Source organism: Salvelinus alpinus, chromosome 10, assembly GCF_045679555.1.
Source record: "Salvelinus alpinus chromosome 10, SLU_Salpinus.1, whole genome shotgun sequence".
Lineage (NCBI taxonomy): Eukaryota > Metazoa > Chordata > Actinopteri > Salmoniformes > Salmonidae > Salvelinus > Salvelinus alpinus.
In genome coordinates, this window is record NC_092095.1 from 48312803 (window position 1) to 48332141 (window position 19339).

At 42.1% G+C, this 19339-nt stretch overlaps 1 protein-coding gene across 1 annotated transcript; it reads left to right on the plus strand.

Annotated features, from left to right (window-relative positions):
- The first annotated feature begins 6665 nt into the window (after nt 1-6665).
- On the plus strand, nt 6666-18653 carry LOC139532934 (uncharacterized). The gene is made up of 3 exons (XM_071331088.1): nt 6666-6986; nt 17678-17957; nt 18273-18653. Exons 1-3 carry the CDS (start codon nt 6666-6668, stop codon nt 18494-18496), a joined length of 825 nt encoding a protein of 274 aa, XP_071187189.1. The 3' UTR covers nt 18497-18653.
- The last annotated feature ends 686 nt before the right edge of the window (nt 18654-19339 follow it).

Genomic DNA, 19339 nt, shown 5'->3' on the forward strand with positions numbered 1-19339 from the left:
TCTGGAACGCGGCTGGGGATGCCGTCTGGGCCTGCAGCCTTGCGAGGGTTAACACGTTTAAATGTTTTACTCACGTCGGCTGCAGTGAAGGAGAGTCCGCAGGTTTTGGTAGCGGGCCGTTTCAGTGGCACTGTATTGTCCTCAAAGCGAGCAAAGAAGTTATTTAGTCTGTCTGGGAGCAAGACATCCTGGTCCGCAACTGGGCTGGTTTTCTTTTTGTAATCCGTGATTGACTGTAGACCCTGCCACATACCTCGTGTCTGAGCCGTTGAATTGCAACTCTACTTTGTCTCTATACTGACGCTTAGCTTGTTTGATTGCCTTGCGGAGGGAATAGCTACACTGTTTGTATTCGGTCATGTTTCCGTTCACCTTACCCTGGTTAAAAGCAGTGGTTCGCGCTTTCAGTTTCGCTCGAATGCTGCCATCAATCCACGGTTTCTGGTTTGGGAATGTTTTAATAGTTGTTGTGGGTACGACATCACCAATGCACTTTCTAATGAACTCGCTCACCGAATCAGCGTATTCGTCAATGTTGTTGTTGGACGCAATGCGGAACATATCCCAATCCACGTGATCGAAGCAGTCTTGAAGCGTGGAATCAGATTGGTCGGACCAGCGTTGAACAGACCTGAGCGTGGGAGCTTCTTGTTTTAGTTTCTGTCTGTATGCTGGAATTAACAAAATGGAGTCGTGGTCAGCTTTTCCGAAAGGAGAGCGGGGGAGGGCCTTATATGCGTCGCGGAAGTTAGAATAACAATGATCCAGGGTTTTACCAGCCCTGGTTGCGCAATCGATATGCTGATAGAATTTAGGGAGTCTTGTTTTCAGATTAGCCTTGTTAAAATCCCCAGCTACAATGAATGCAGCCTCAGGATATGTGGATTCCAGTTTACATAGAGTCAAATGAAGTTCGTTCAGGGCCATCGATGTGTCTGCTTGGGGGGGAATATATACGGCTGTGATTATAATCGAAGAGAATTCCCTTGGTAGATAATGCGGTCGACATTTGATTGTGAGGAATTCTAAGTCAGGTGAGCAGAAGGACTTGAGTTCCTGTATGTTGTTATGATCACACCACGTCTCGTTAATCATAAGGCATACCCCCCCGTCCCTCTTCTTACCAGAAAGATGCTTGTTTCTGTCGGCGCGATGCGTGAAGAAACCAGCTGGCTGCACCGACTCCGATAGCGTCTCTCGAGTGAGCCATGTTTCCGTGAAGCAAAGAACGTTACAGTCTCTGATGTCTCTCTGGAAGGCAACCCTTGCTCGGATTTCATCAACCTTGTTGTCAAGAGACTCGACATTGGCGAGTAGTATGCTAGGGAGTGGTGCGCAATGTGCCCGTCTCCGGAGCCTGACCAGAAGACCGCTTCGTTTGCCCCTTTTACGGCAACGTTGTTTAGGTTCGCCGGCTGGGATCAGATCCATTGTCCTGGGTGGAAGGCAAAACACTGGATCCGCTTCGGGAAAGTCATATTCCTGGTCGTAATGATGGTGAGTTGACTTTGCTCTTATATTCAGTAGTTCCTCCCGACTGTATGTGATAAAACCTAAGATTACCTGGGGTACCAATCTAAGAAATAACACGTAGCTGTCAAAGATTGTGTGACACCTTCATATTATGGTATTCCAGCAAAAAGAGGAACTTACATATTTAGGCATAACCATTACAAAGGATCAGAAGTCTAGAGGCTTACTAAATTTTAACCCTCTTATTAAAAATACCCAGAAGAAGCTAAATCAATGGCTACAGAGGGACTTATCTTAAAAAGGTAGAGTCCTAATAACCAAGGCCGAAGGTATCTCTAGACTAACATATGGCGCTCTATCTTTATATCTTGACAGTAAAATAAGCAAGGAGATAGACCAGATGCTTTTCAACTTTCTTTGGAGAAACCATACCCATTACATTATGAAAACTGTTGTAATGAACACTTATGAGAATGGTGGACTGAATTTTCTGGACTTAACTACTTTAAATAATACTTTTAAAATCAATTGGATAAAACAATTCCTAAGAAGACCCACTTCTATCTGGAATTTTATTCCTTATCATGTCTTCTCTACTTTTGGTGGCCTTAACTTCATGTTGTTTTACAATTATAATATTGACAAAATTCCAGTGAAACTTTCTGCTTTTCATCGGCAGGTTTTCTTGTCATGGTCCTTAATTTATAAACACAATTTTTCTCCACACAGATATTATATATGGAATAATCGGGATATATTGTATAAAAATACTTCATTGTTTTTAGAATATTGGTTCCGAAATAATATCCTATTGGTGAGTCAACTGGTAAATGCAGAGGGTCTTTTACTCAGTTATAAGGAATTCTTATCACTTTACAAGGTCACTGTAACACTTACAGATTTTGCAATTGTTTTAGACGCCATTCCCTCAGGTGTTGCTCTGTTATTCAGGAACGTGTCAAGACCTGACCCTCAGAGCCTACCTTCTATTGACTCATCAGTAGGAAAGATTTGTTTCTCTTTTGGTCCATTCAACAACAGAGCGATACGAACCTTGTTTCAGCAGGATGTTGTATCTATACCTTATGTCATGCCTTATTGGAATGGATTTATTGATAATATCTGTTGGGGAAAAGTTTGGATGTTGCCACACACATACCTACTTGTTAACAAAATTAAGTAAGTTTCCTTTAAAATTATTCATAAATATTATCCTGCCAACCACTATATGAAGAAGTTTAAGGAAAACATCAACTCAAATTGCTCCTTTTGTAATGACCACCCAGAAACAGTGTTGCATCTTTTTTGGCATTGTATTCTTGTAAGAAAACTGTGGCAAGACATCAGTAGATTTATAATTGAACACATTTATGAAGATTTTACACTATTGTGGAGAAATGTACTGCTTGGATTCTTTACATACGATAGAAATAAGCTGAAACATTTTTATGTCATTCATTTCATTATTCTTTTGGCCAAATTTCATATACACAAATGTAAATTTACAAACAAAAAACCACATTTTCTTACCCTACAAAAAGAAATTGAACTGTATTTTAAGACAGTTAAATACTCTACTAACAAAAAAGCTGTTAGAATTGTAAGTGTGTCCCTTAAGGAATACAAGGAATAAGGAAGCTGAACAATTAACTGTGAAAATGCTAACCATTGGTCGAGTACCAGAGTTTGAGGCTAGAAAAGAGGATTTGATTCCTATTTGGAGCGTTTTGAGCGTTGGCTGGCTGCAAATGAAATCAAAGATGAAAAGAAAGCAGACGTATTTCTCAGTGTTTTGGGTCCAACTGAGTATGGATTGCTGAAAGATCTCATTGAACCAATAAAAGCAGTGGAGTTGAACTATGCAGAACTGACTGAAACTTTTTCAAGGCATTTCAAGCCTAAGCCAATTCTCATTACAGAACGTTTCAGATTTTACCAACGTCACCAGAGTCAAGGGGAAACCGTGGCTGACTACATCCTTGCTTTGAAAAGGCTGGCAAGTACATGTGAGTTTGCACAATTTCTTGATGATGCTCTTCGAGACAAGTTTGTATGTGGTCTCACAGGTGAAGCATATCACAGAAGGCTTCTGTCAGAGAAGGACCTGACCTTTCAGAAAGTGATATCGCACTTGGACTCGAGCTTGCCCACAGGGATACTATTGAGCTATCGGGATATGCAGAACGTCAGAAAGATGTTCACAAGGTCAGTGATGCACGTGGTGAAAAAGGCTCACAAAAGTCACACTTTTCTCAGTCCCGTCCTCAAGGTTACACAAGAACAAAGCAGCCCACATCTCAAAGGTCTAAGCCAAGTTGCTACAGATGTGGCGGAGATAATCATCAGCACAGTGAATGTCGATTTCAAAATGAAAAGTGCCACAATTGTGGAAAGGTTGGACATTTATAGAGGGTGTGTAAAGCCTCAAAACGCACTGCAAGAGCGCACAAAGTGTCAGACGCAGCACAAGAAGAGGAAGGTACAACTGAAACAGTATTGGAACTGTTCACAGTGTACACAGCTCAACAACAAAAAAATGGAATCTATCTCAACATGGATTTAGCGGGAAAACCAGTAAAAATGCAGCTGCAGTTCTTTAAAACGTATGTATACGTGTGGGTTGGACACCAAGAGATTGTTGCTGAAGGGAAGACTTCCAGAGAGACTCTACAAAGAAAAACTGAAAGAGTGCCCTCTTCAGCCAGCGTCCATCCACCTTTCTTCATACACTGGTGACACTGTGTTAGGACAGATCCAGGTACCAGTCCGGTATGAGGGGAAGGAGTGGACGCTACCGCTTGTCATTGTTAAAGGAGAAAAACAGCCTTGCTAGGCAGAAACTGGCTACAAAAGATCAAGGTGAACTGGGGAGAAATCTTCAGTCTGAGAAATGACAAACCAGTGAGTCAGGCTACACTCACTAACATGCTGGAGAAGCACAAAGAACATTTCAAAGATGGCTACGGTGAAATACAAGACTTCACAGCAAAAGTCAGATTGCAAGAAGGAACCAAGCCTATCTTTCACAAACCACGTCCAGTTCCCTATGCCCTTAAGGAAGCAAGGAACTGGACCGCCTACAGAAGAATAGCATAATCACGAAAGTAGCGAGCAGCGACTGGGCCGCTTCTGACAAGATCGTCAGAATGTGCGGTGACTACAAGGTCACAGTAAATCGCTGCATACTACCAGAGGAATATCCACTACCAAACACTGAAGATCTGTTTGCCACTCTAGCTGGTGGGAAGGTTTTCAGTAAGCTGGACCTGGCATTCGCTTATCAGCAACTGAAGCTGGATCTGGAGTCAGAACAGTATCTAACCATCAATACACACAAGGGGCTATTCAGATTCAATCGCTTGGCCTATGGACTCTCGACAGCTCCAGCGATATTCCAACACACAATGGATCAGATCTTGGACGGTATAGACAACATTGTGTGCTTCATGGACGACATCCTCGTGTCAGCACCAACCATTGGAGAGCACCTTACTCCTGAACTATTACGGAAAGTTTGTGGCCAACTTGTCCACATTGTTGCATCCGCTTCACCAACTGATGCAGGCCAATACAAAGTGGAATTGGTCCCCACAATGCGAAAAAGCATTCAAGACTTGCAAACAGCGTCTGCTAAAGAGCAAGTGGCTTGCCCACTACAACACAGAGATGAAGCTGAGACTCGCGTGTGATGCATCTCCATACGGAGTAGGAGCCGTCATCTCACATGTTCTATCGTCAGGTGAAGAACACCCTATTGCATTTGCATCACGGACTCTGTCACCAAGTGAGAAATATTATGCTCAAATTGAGAAGGAAGCCCTGAGCATAATATTCAGAGTGAAGAAGTTTCACAAATACCTGTACGGAAGGAAGTTCCAACTGCTGACAGATCACAAGCCTCTGTGGGCCATCCTTGGACCAAAATCAACTATACCAACCCTTGCTGCACTTCGAATGCAACGTTGGGCTCTGATATTGTTAGCCTACGACTACGAGATTGAGTACAGACGATCCAGTGATCACGCAAATGCAGATGCACTATCAAGACTACCATGCAATAGTGACTCCGACAGTGAAGATAGAGCAGTCCTCCAGATCTCTCTCATTGACGAACTGCCCATATCTGCTTCAGACATAGCAGAGGAAACGAGGAAAGATCCAGTGCTTTCCAAAGTCTTGGACTTAACATTAGGCGGTTGGCCAACCTTCGTAAATGACGATAACCTTCGTCCATTCATCGACAAGAAAGTCCAGTTGTCCACTGATGAAGGATGTGTTCTGTGGGGATCAAGGGTGGTGGTACCTCACAAATTCCAGAGGAGACTGCTATCTGACCTGCATGAGGGACATCCAGGGATCACTCGAATGAAAGCACTCGCCCGCTGTTATTTGTGGTGGCCTGGACTGGATCAGGACATTCAACAGCATGTAGGCCACTGCTCACCTTGTGAAGCTGTTCGCAACAAGCCTGCTGCTGCACCTCTTCATCCATGGTCCTGGGCTACTACACCTTGGGAACGCATCCATGTGGATTACGCCAAGATTGACAAGCAACATTTCCTTGTTGTCGTCGATGTCCATTCCAAGTGGATGGAAGTGTTCCCTACTCAACTGACCACAGCTGAGAAGACCATCAATCGTCTCAGACACCTGTTCGCATTCTTTGGACTAGTCAAGGAGCTCGTATCGGACAATGGCCCTCCTTTCACGTCAAACGATTTTGAAATGTTTCTCAAGAACAACGGAGTAAGGCACATCCTGTCACCACCTTACCATCCGGCATCAAACGGAGCAGCGGAGAGAGCCGTGCAAACCTTTAAGAAGGCCTGGACTAGACTCGAGGTTCAGTCTGTGCCCACCCACCAAAGGCTTCCCCGGTTCCTGTTTACTTACCGTAACACACCACACACAGTAACAGAATGTACACCAGCTCAACTGTTTCTGAGACGCCAACCACGTACCCGCCTGACATTGTTGAAACCAGACTTGTCAAGCACTGTGGCAAAGCACCAGCTACAGCAGAAGAAAGCTCATGACAGACACTCAAAGACTGTCAGAGAATTCAAAGAGGGAGAGGGTGATGGTACGTGATTTCAGACACCCCAAGCGCCTGTGGAACTCAGGTGTGATCTTGCAACGCAGAGGACCTTTGACTTACCAAGTCCAAATTGGTCATCGCCAGGTCAACGTTCATGTGGATCATCTGCTACGGTCCAATGCCCCAGCAGAGACATGCCGAGAGAACAAGAACAATAACGACCCCCAGGACTATTCTCCTGACTGTGGACGTACGGGAGAGACAGAGCCTGACCTTCCACCCGAACCTGGCCCACCACCGGAAGCCCAGGAGGAGCGGAGATATCCTATTCGACAAGAACAAGAACAATAACGACCCCCAGGACTATTCTCCTGACTGTGGACGTACGGGAGAGACAGAGCCTGACCTTCCACCCGAACCTGGCCCACCACCGGAAGCCCAGGAGGAGCGGAGATATCCTATTCGACAGCGAAGGGCACTTCAAAAGCTTGACCTGGATTTGTGCTGGGCTCTAAAAAGTCTGCTTCAACCCAGAAGTTGAAAAATGTTTAAGAATGCATTGTTCAGATATTGCATTAGTAGTGCCCTAACATATTTACCTTGTTCTCTGGGAGTTAAACACTATGGGGGAGGAGGGTAGTATCTGGGATCTACATCTGTTTATATTAGTTACTATGCTGTTACTAAGCAGTGATGTATTACGGTAGTGTTACGTTACTACACCTAATAGGAAATGCACATGCGCGCTATTGTGCCGGGGACTGTAGAGCACGAGAGGTTTTGACTAAACGAAAACTAACTGTACTCCCTGGTCATTTCTCCACAACACAAATATTACACGTATGAGTTTCAAGTTTGGGGAAGATCATTTTCACCATAAAGATGCAATTTTCTAATAAAAGCATCACATGCATAATTGCATTTGCGGTTACTTTCGATAGTGGTGTTTTCCCGCTAATGGAATATTTGCTCAGACCATGTGTGTATTGCTGCGTTTATAATGTGATGAAATAGCCTCATAGTTTATCAATATTTTAAGCTAAACATTTTGATCTGTTGCAAAAAAAATATTTTTGTATGAGATTTGTATGAGGACTGTTGTCCTTTCATCCAAACCTGGAGTCACCATACATATAGACATTATATATAACTCACTGTACTATCAGTGTCAATTTTTTAAAAACTCTAAAATCCTGAACGCCTATGCGAAACAATGCAACAATCATTACATTATTAAACATGTAAGCTGACATTGACTAAAACCAACTAGCCTAGAGCTAACTAGCTCTTAGCCAAGAAAAATTTAGTTACCATCAAACTAGCGAACTGAACGCTATTTTCGTACGAATATTAACACTAACACATTATATCGTGACATCACATTCTTACATATATTACCTAAAGTAAACTGAGCCTTTGTTCACAGGAAATAAAACGTTGTTGAAAAAAAGTACAGAAATTCAGTCGCCATCTTAATCCCTTCTCTTACATGTAAACCATTAGCAACCGAGTCTAACTCCATTACTTACAATGGGTAAAGTACCAACCAGTTTTTCACTCGGTTAAAATTCCCTTCAATTGCCTTCAAACATCATCAAACTCAGAGACTTTGTAATTAACCGTGTTACCTCAATATTTTGAGTCATATTGCTCTTTTCCACATTACATACCTGAATTAACAGAGCAAAATGATGAGACGGAAAAACGTTCGTTTTCAGAACTAGTCATTCTCCAAGAATAAAGAAGAAATCTCCAAGACCTCACGATCTCACTGACGTCGGCAGTAATTAAGTACATATATTAAATGTATAAAATAACAAACAAAATAAAACATCAGAAATATGACCATACATATGTTATCAACTTGTTATCAACAAAAAAATAATTATTTTCAAATAAATCTAATTTGACTTATAAACACAGTAGGCCTAAATATTTCCTAACGATATCACAACTTAAATAAAGCCTACTTACTCCTCAATTGGATCAAGGACATCTTGGTAATTATTTTCATCATCTCTAAGGAAACTATCAGGGGCAAAATCGCTTCTGCTGCTTGTAAAGAAACTAACAAATGAATGTCTGTGTCATCGCGGAGCTCTCAAATACCATGCCAGTCTCTTACTCTATGAACGGTCACTGCTATCCGGATTCCTTGGGACATCCTTACCCTGAACCCTAAACCCGAAACTAACACTAAACCATTGTATATTTATATTTGATAGAGGTAGAGACATCCCAAGGATCACAAATAACACGGACCCTCTGGGAAAGCCTATGAACTCCTCTATTTGACTGAAAGCCGTGGACACAACTCTTATTGGTTGTCTGATGTAGGCTACTGGGAACTGGTAACAACACAGTCTGTGATTGGCTAACAACATTTAGATCTCTATATAGCGAGATAAGATAACATACCATGCAGATTACCTATAGATTGGACATAATCTTTTCTAGGCCATTAGCGATAACAGGAAATACACAAGCCGCAGGCTACACTCGGAGGCTACTTTGGAATGTCGGCTTGCACGGGGAAAATGGTAAGTTCATCACATTTATGGTTGAGATTTAATTAATATAAATATCAACTATGCACCTTATGACTTTCATTGACCTCTTAAGGATCCGCCCCTTTTCTTTCAATTTTCGCCTAAAATTACTTTCCCAAATCTAACTGCCTGTACTGTAGCTCAGGCCCTGAAGCAAGGATATGCATAGTCTTGGTCCCATTTGAAAGGAAACACTTAAAAGTTTGTAGAAATGTGAAAGGAATGTAAGAGAATATAACACAATAGATCTGGTAAAAGATAATACAAAGAAAAAAACAACCGTTCTTTTGTCTTTTTTTGTACCATCATCTTTGAAATGCAAGAGAAAGGCTATAATGTATTAGTCCAGCCCAGGTGCAATTTGGATTTTGGCCACTAGATGGCAGCAGTGTATGTGCAAAGTTTTAGACTAATCCAATGAACCATTGCATTTCTGTTCAAAATGTTGTATCAAGACTGCCCAAATGTGCCTAATTTGTTTATTAAATTCTTATGGCTGAAGGGGCAGTATTGAGTAGCTTGGATGAAAGGTGCCCATTGTAAACGGCCAGCTCCTCAGTCTCAGTTGCTAATATATGCATATTATTATTAGTATTTGATAGAAAACACTCTAAAGTTTCTAAAACTGTTTGAATTAAGTCTGTGAGATTAACAGAACTCATATGGTAGGCAAAAACCTGAGAAGTTCCACTTCCTGTTTGTATTTTTTCTAGGGGTGTCATATTTTCAACCAAGGGCTGATTCAAAATACAGAGAGATGTGGATGGGTTTGCACTTCCTACGGCTTCCACTAGATGTCAGCAATCAACAGAACTAAGTCTGATGACTCTAATGTGAAGGGGGGTCGAATTAGACAGAATTTAGTATCAGGTCCCATGAGGTGACCATGCATTCCCCACGCGCGTTCACGTGAGAGGCAGCTGTGTTCCATCTCTCAATTGAAGTCGTTATAGTTCTCTGGTTGGAACGTTATTCAAGATGTATGTTAACTACATTCTAAAGATTGATTCAGTACATCGTTTGCCATGTTTCTACTGACTATAACGGAATGTTTGGACATTTCGTCACGTTATAGTGGTCGCGCTTTGAGACTTTGGTTAGGGTTTTGGTAAACAATTCGAAAGTAGCTAATTTGACATAAATAACGGACATGAACGAACAAATCAAGCATTTATTATGGACCTGGGATTCATAGGACTACATTCTGATGAAGTTCATCAAAGGTAATGAAACATTTATCATGTATTTTCTGGTTTCTGTTGAGTCCAACATGGTGGCTCCGTCTCAGATTATTGCATGGTTTATATTTCCGTAAAGTTTTTTTGAAATCTGACACAGCGGTTGCATTAAGGAGAGGTATATCTATAATTCCATGTGTATACAGTAATCCCTCGTTTATCGCGGGGGTTACGTTCCGAAAATGACCCGCGATAAGTGAAATCCGCGAAATAGAAAACTTCTTTTTTTTTTACAATTAGCAACTATTACATGTATACAAATACAGTGACTCACGTGTAGGCCGTTTCACTGCTCTTCAGACTGGGCCGCTGCATCCTGACTGCGCTCTGCAGTGTTCTCTTCTTCTGAAGCCCGCGGTGCAGGTGTGTTTGTTCGGGAGAAGAGCATAGTGATAGGCAGCTGTTGTCGCTCTTTTTTCTTCTTTGCAAAAAGATCCTTGTACACCGACATGCCACCATCGATTACGTTGGAGAACTGTAATGAACGGCTCATCAAAGGGTCCCATTCCTCAGCTACTCGCTTAAGTTCAGTGGCCATTCGCACCATGGTTGCTAAGCGACCAAGCGTTAGTCCTTCCTTCCTTCCTGGCCAACTTAATGTAAATTTGCCAAGCTGTTTTATGTACGTACACATAACTGCACGAGACGACAAAATGATAGCACAATTCGTAGCATGTTTTGATACAAGAAGCGGGAGTGAGTTTTTAGCGAATCAGAATGCAGAGCACAATGCACCAAAAAAAAATAAAAAATGCATTATGAAAATCCGCGAAATAGCGAATCCGCGATAAGTGAACCGCGAAGTGGCGAGGGATCACTGTATATGTATTATCATCTATATTTATGATGAGTATTTCTGTGGAAACGATGTGGCTATGCAAAGTCACTTGATGTTTTTGCAACTAGTCAATCTAGTCACCTCAATGTAAACTCAGATTTTTTTATATAAATATGAATTTAATCAAACAAAACATGCATGTATTGTGTAACATGAAGTCCTATGAGTGTCATCAGATGAAAATAATCGAAGGTTAGTGATTCATTTTATCTCTATTCTGGTTTTTGTGAAGCTATATTTAGCTGGGATAAATGGCTATGCTTATTGTGGTTTTGTGGTGACCTAACATAATCGTTTGTAGTGCTTTCGCTGAAAAGCCTTTTTGAAATCGGACACCCTTGGTGGGATTAACAACAAGATTACCTTTAAAATTATATAAAACACATGAATGTCTGAGGAATTTTAATTATGAGATTTCTGGTTTTTGAATTTGGCGCCCTGCACTTGGACTGGCTGTTGTCATATCGGTCCCGTTACCGGGACTGCAGCCTTAACACGCAGGCATCACGCAGACGTTAGTAAGGCATTGGTATGATGACATGTTAGCTAACGTTACACGCAGGCGTCACGCAGACCTTAGTAAGGCAGCCACACGGGCAGCCACACAGTGGTACAGTTGCCTAGACTTAATTATGTCTGTTATCACCCCCCATACCCCATCCTACATCGGCCGGTCTAGCATGTATACATTGGGCAGACCTAGGCGAGATGTATGTGTGCTGTAACCCTTGATGGGCTATCAGCAGGACAATAGACTCTTGCCAAGTTTAGGGACTTTAAATGTATTGATGGATGTTTGCGAGGCATGACACTTCACATATCTCTTTGCATTTCCCACCAAATGCATTGTTTTCTAACCACATATTGATGGATCTGTAACAAATTACTATAGGAATAAATATCACTGAATGACAGAAATATTGGAATAAAGTATTTGAAGGCAACAAATTGTTGCTTACTGAAACACCTAAAGTCATCCAATTGTTATAATATGATTTGAAACAATAGACTACCCATGTGTGGTCAACTATTTCAGCACAGTTTTGCGCTGCTCTGAGACAAGCATGGGGACTGGTCTTGATAAATCAATCCGATTTTTATTTTCACTGAATCTCCATTTGGGTGTGAAATTAGGGTGTGGAAATGTTAGGATTATTTTGCTCTTCACTCGCAGTCACTTAGTAGCTTAGGCCTACTCCCGACAGTCACGTTGTACAGGGCAATATTTTCCTAACGGAAACCCTGAGGCCTACATAGGCTAATGTAAAATGCATTTTCGTTTTTCTGAGAATAGAAACACCATAATTTTAATAAATGTAAGCGAAATTTCTAACAGTTTAAACAGCACAGCAAATGCAATAATAATTTACAAACAAATTATAATCAATCCCATATGGTCTGTTCTAACAAAAAAGGTTTTAAAGTTTCTAGTACAGCCATTATTAAAAACAGTCAAATGCATTCGTGAATTCAATCGCTTTAGCTGTGTCACGTTCCTGACCTATTTCTGTTAGTTTGTTGTATGTGTTAGTTGGTCAGGACGTGAGTTTGGGTGGGCATTCTATGTTGTCTGTTTCTATGTTGGTTTAAGGGTTGCCTGGTATGGCTCTCAATTAGAGGCAGGTGTTTGGCGTTCCTCTAATTGAGAGTCATATTTAGGTAGGTTGTTTCACAGTGTTCGTTGTGGGTGGTTGTCTCCTGTGTCAGTCGCACCATACGGGACTGTTCGGTTTGTTTGTTCATCGTCATTTATGTGTAGGCTATTTTCCCTGTTCGTGCGTTCTTCGTGTTTATGTGAGTTCGTCGTCCAGGTCTGTCTACACCGTTTGTTGTTTTGTTAGTTTTAGTCAAGTTCGTGTTTTCGTGTTTTCTTTAATAAATTATGTGTTCACAACCCGCTGCGCCTTGGTTCCATCACTACTCCTCCTTTTCGATTGAAGAGGAGGAGGACCACCGTAACAAGCTGACATGTTGCGCTATATTCATTGTTTAGTTATTCAAGGCTCCCTTTGTTATTTCGTTTTATAACTAGAATGCTTGACTGTATTTAAAGACATGGATGACTTGTATGCTGTGTGATGACATGCACAAATGAATGAATGATTGGTTGATATACTGTATTCTGAAGTAAGCCTTTATGCCAAAAAATAAGACTCTTAGCCTACAACTCCATGTAATTTCAATAACTTAGATTCTCAGAGATGCCCTCTGGTGGTCAAACTAACATTAATGGCAACAATGGCTGACAGTAAAATATTATGACGTCATGCACTCAAACTTGCCATACCATTCCGTAGCATCGGTATGACGCAACTTTTAAAGGAAGAACCACTGTAGGAGGGCCAAGCATAGGAAATAGCCCTTTCAGTAGTTTAGTTAGAATAGGGTCCAGTATGCAGCTGGAAGGTTTAGATGCCATTACTATTTTTGTGAATGTGTCAAGAGATACAGGATAAAAAAATGTCTCCATTGATCCTAGGTCCTGGCAGTTCTGTGCTTGGAGAAATATGCAGATTCAAAGAGGAGTCTGTAATTTGCTTTTTAATGATCATGATCTTTTCATCAAAGAAGTTCATGAATTCATCACTGCTGAAGTGAAAGCCATCCTCTCTTAGGGAATACTGCTTTTTAGTTAGCTTTGCGACAGTATAAAACATTTTTGGGAGATTGTTCTTATTCGCATCAATTAGGTTGGAAAAATAGGATGATCGAGCAGCTAGTCGCAAAATTTCCAGTTTGGTGGAGGGCCATTTCCGTTCCAATAGGTAGGTAATTTCTTGTGACAAATGTTTTTTGTTTTTAGGGGTGCGACTACATCTAGGGTATTACACAAGATTACATTTAGATCCTCAGCTAGGTGGTAAACCGATTTTTGTACTCCGACGTCCTTGGGTAGGTGGATGGAGTCTGGAAGGGCATCTAGGAATCTTTGTTGTCTGAGAATTTATAGCGCGGCTTTTGATAATCCTTGGTTGGGGTCTGAGCAGATTATTTGTTGCGATTGCAACCAAATCCTGGTCCGATAGTCCAGGATTATGAGAGAAAACATTTAGATCCACAATATGTATTCCACGGGACAAAACTAGATCCAGGATATGACTGTGGCAATGCGTAGGTCCGGAGACATGTTGGGGAAAAAACCCACTGAGTCGATGATGGCTCCAAGTCTTTTGGAGTGGGTCTGTGGACTTTTCCACCAAATAATGTGAATATTATCTGCCATGACTACAAGGTCTGATAGGAATGTAGGGAACTCAGTGAGGAACGCTGTATACGGCCTTAGTAGGCTTGTAAATAGAGCTATAACAAGTGATTGAGTAGGCTGCATAGATTTCATGACTAGAAGCTCAAAAGACAAAAACGTAGTCATTTTCTTTTTTGTAAATTTACATTTATCTACAAACGTATATATTTTGGGAGGTACAGAAAACAGTTTTCAACCAGCGATTGAGTTGTGAGACTTTGTTGTAGAGCTCATCACTACCCCTAAATGGGAGAGGGCCAGAGACAATTACTTGATGCCAACTCATCTTTCTTGCTAATTTACACTCTGAAGCTATGTTGTGCTTAGCAGTGGCGATTTTAGCATGTAAATCTTGGAGGGGCAAACTCCCCCCAACTGTATTTTTATACATGCCAGCAAAGCCACAACACAACACTTAACAATACATTCATTGCACTATAACGGTGACAAGCGGTGCCCACAAACGTTTAGGGCCTACATAAAGCTGTCCCAACAGCAGAGCTTTCTTTCCAGCACCATGGAGTGAATCCTTACCACCGCTACACCTGGCTATCAGCGGAGCCTTGTCTGGCAGTGAAACAGTTCATTCAGCCTTGTTTACTGCATTTAAAAAAAAAACATAGCTGATATGGCTGACCATATCTCCCTGGCATATTACATTATTTATGCAGAAGCGTATAAGACATTGTTAGACTCACTTTGTTGTGCGCGGCGGTCCTTCTCGGGAAAAATTTGTCATCAAAGAAAAAGGTTTACAATTCCGTGTCGGATGACCGTTCAAAACATATTTTCCCAGTCTGACTTCCCAGTTGCAATGCTTGCGGTTAGCCACTGTCACCGATTCTTTAAAAACAACTCATTGTTGAATTTGCTATACGTTTTATCTATATTTTCTCTTCATTATTTCTCTTCATATGACAAGGATTAAAAAGAATTTGCCAGTAGACTTGATTCGTGATGATGACTGCTCGCTAAGATTGTGAAATTAAGATGTTGACATGATCAATCCAATCAAAGCTACTGTACATATAATGTGATTTGATGTAATTTCTGTGGCCAATGACCTTGACCCTTCTTGGAAGGGCACTTGTAATATAACACTAGGACCCAAAGGGCTGAAATGTTGGATGTCTACCCTTACAAGGACTGCAGCTAGGCGATTGCACAAGGTCCCCATGAGTGACAGAATACTGAGCCAATCACTGCGCAATGCTCCTATTTTCTGCTGGCCCGCCCCACCACCACAGATAGCACTGAGCTAGACTGAAACACCTGCATTTTGGAACTGCCTTACTCGAGAAAACAAAAAAGAAACCATGGTTGTATGCTGCTTTATTAACTAAATTATATATTTATTTTTTTACATTGTTTGCAAACTGATACGTGACACGTAATAATGCCAAAATAACATGCACGCCCCCCCACCAATTTTTTTTGTATATATATTATAATTATTTAAACTTTTTTTTGTACAAAAAATAATAAAAAGTGTGTGTGTCTCAAAACAGGTGGGGCAGAGCCATGAATGACTAGTCGCCACTGGTGCTTAGTGACCTCTGACTGTTTTATCCTAACATTATTGGTGCCGACGTGGATAACAATATCCCTGTACTCTCTACACTCGCCAGTTTTAGCATTAACCGGCACCCTCTTCAGATTAGCCTTAAAGTCGGTAGCCCTGCCCCCTGGTAAACAGTGTAGGATCGCTGGATGATTCTTTTTAAGTCTAATATTGCAGTTAATGGAGTAGCCAGTGACTAAGGTTTTCTATTTGTCAGAGCTAATGGTGGGAGGCTTTGGCGGCTTAGACCCTGTAACAGGTGGAGGAGAGACCTGAGAAGGCTCGGCCTCTGACTCCGACTCGTTGCTTAATGGGGAGAACCAGTTCAAAGTTTCTGTCAGTTGGATGAGCGACACCAGTTGAGCATGCCGACAGCATTTCTTTACAGAAGCCTTGAGAAAATTGTCTGGCTGCGGGGACTGTGCGGGGGGATTTATATTACTTTCTGTACTTACTGGTGGCACAGACGCTGTCTCATCCTTTCCTACACTTAAATTGCCCTTGCCTAACGATTGCATCTGAAGCTGGGCTTGCAACTCGGCTATCCTCACCACAAGGCGATAGTTCTTCTGTACAGCGACTGCAATTAGATGGCATAGCGTTAATGTTAGCTTTTTCGGCTGGTGGAGGTCATGTGGAACCATGTTCGAGGTGAACATTTTTAATGAAAAAAAGTTGAGCGAGGAAAAGACTATGACGTTGGTAAATGTATTAAATGCAGAGTTTTGATTTAACGGTTTGTCGGGTTGCCAAGTAGCAACAAACATCCCAGCAGTACGGAGACAACGCAGAAGTGTGCCATTAGCTGGGGAAGCTCTTACCTATCAGTTGCCAATTGGGAGGGGTGGGGCATTAAACCATGGGGTAGTTTGCAATTCAAATTAGGGACGTGTTAAACTTTGGAAGTGTTAATGAATTTACCTGCGAAAAAGCTGAGAAAAAGCTATTCACACAGACCCAATCCTGTATTTTGGTTACAGGGTCTGTGAAAATGTAGCTTTCATGGCTCGGTCTCGAGGTGGGATTTAATATACCTTGTTTTATGACACCACATCTCTTTCAGATACACAAAAAGCAGGTAGAAAGAAGATGGGATTTCTGTCTGTGTATGAAAGGGGTATTACTGTCACGGTCGCTATCCTCAAACTCCCTGTCATAAATCGACCGAGGCGCAGCGTGCATGTAGTTCCACATCTTTTAATGAAAGTGAAACCAAAACAACCAAAAAAACAAACTGGTAAACAGCAACAAACGTGACGCAAACCGAGGTGCACACAAACACACGGAAAATAATTACCCACAAAACACAGGTGGGAAAAGGCTACCTAAGTATGGTTCTCAATCAGAGACAATGATAGACAGCTGCCTCTGATTGAGAACCACACCCGACCAAACACATAGAAATAGAAAATCATAGAACATAGACTGCCCACCCAAATCACACCCTGAGCAAACCAAAATAGAGACATAAAACGCTCTCTACGGTCAGGGCGTGACAATTACTTTATAGACACACTTAGATTTTAGTCATTTAGCATACACTCTTATCCCGAGAAACTTACAGTAGTGAGTGCATTCATTTTCATTCTGGTCCCCAGTGGGAATCGAACCCACAACCCTGGCGTTGCAAGCACCATGCTTTACCAACTGACACACACACACACACACACACACACACACCCCCCCCCCCCCCCCCCCGATTGATCCAGAGCCATCAAATATACTCTGTCCGCCAGGTTGGCTTTGGTCCAGGCCTGGGGCTCCAGGAGGCTTTGAAGTACCTAAACCCCAGGGGCAAGTTGTTTGGCCTGGACGTCTCAGAGTACATGCACAAGGTGTCCCGGGAGCGTCTGGGCCCTCAGCTGGCCTCGGGGAAGGTCCACCTGCTCCAGGGCAGGGTGGAGTGTATTCCCCTCCCGGACCACTGCATTGACAGAGTCTTCCACTCCAACTGCCATCTCTACTGGCCGGACATGGCCATCGCCACCGCCGAACTGCTCCGTGTCATGAGGCCAGGTTAGTGGAAGCACGGCACACACATGCGTATGCCACAGGCACACACAAGATGCAATTCTTTATTGCAAACAGTAGAGGGCAATGTGAGTGCAGTCAGAGCCATACTATACAAGCTGTATAACAACATGCACTAAACGTTTACTGCATCTCTACGGCACTGCATATCTATAGAGTTATCACAGTAGCCTATACAGGAAGACAGTATTGCAGTGCACAGAACCTGTTGTTGTTGTATCTCTCTGTATGATGGTTACCATAGAAATAGAAGGATAGTTCTAATGAATACAACCACCTCCTTTTCTTCCTTCCCGGTAGGAGCGAGGATGTTGGCAACGTGTGACCTGGGCTTCCTGCGTCATGGTATGACGCAGGGCTTCTTCAAAGGTGTGAAGGTGGAGCCTGAGCCCTACATGCAGGCCCTGAGGGCTGTGGGCTTCCTGGGGGTCAGCATGGAGGACCTGATGGACGAGGGAAAGAGCTTCCAGGTCATCTATGCTACCTCTCCACCTCCCTCCACCACCGAGACTCAGAACAGTTAGGAACACGGATGTTTTTGATGGATATAACAGCATATTGTATTATGAAAACGAATGTTACTTCCAAGGAGAGTACGTCTGTTCATACTCAAGGGTTTATATTGAGCACTTGTATGTTACTGTGATGATTGGTTGTCAGAAATAAAGTATTTACCTGTCATTCACTTTGCATGGGAGGGTTATACACAGTACAAGCCTTGACTAGTAAGGTTTTTTGGTGAACACAGAGTGCCTAGTGTTAAATAGCAGGTTTACAGTATAGACATATTGAGGATTTTGTTATAGGTGACAAATGCACGCATGTTCAGCAATCCATTTGATTATAATTTTCACTTATTTGCATATGACAGATTTCTGTCAATAAAAAGCAATCAATCAATCATTCAAACAGGGTCTCAGTCCCTTCTCCAAATAGACTACATTTGAAGGAAACAAAAAGATCAAGACATTAGAATATGTGGGTGAGCTATTTTATCTATCTGAAGCCAAGACAAGACCTTGGTTTTCAAATGCAATGGTTATACTGCTTTTTCTGACCTCCAGCAGAGTGTTTGGCACCACTAAGTGGGCTGTAGGGAACTTGGCGAGGGAGGTGGTGTTCAGGTATGTGGATCACGTGTCTTTCAGCCATGCTTGCTTTAATGCAGGTCGACTTGGGGTTCGATTCAATCCATATCGTTGAAGTTCAGCACTACAGCGCGATTGAAATGTAAAGGTAATTTCCGATTGAGCCGACATATGTAGTGTTCACCGTGAATGCAGTCTTCGCTAACGTGGGAACACTGCCTTTACATTTTCATTTTCATTGCGCTGTAGCACAGCTCTTCAGCACTACAGATTTAATTG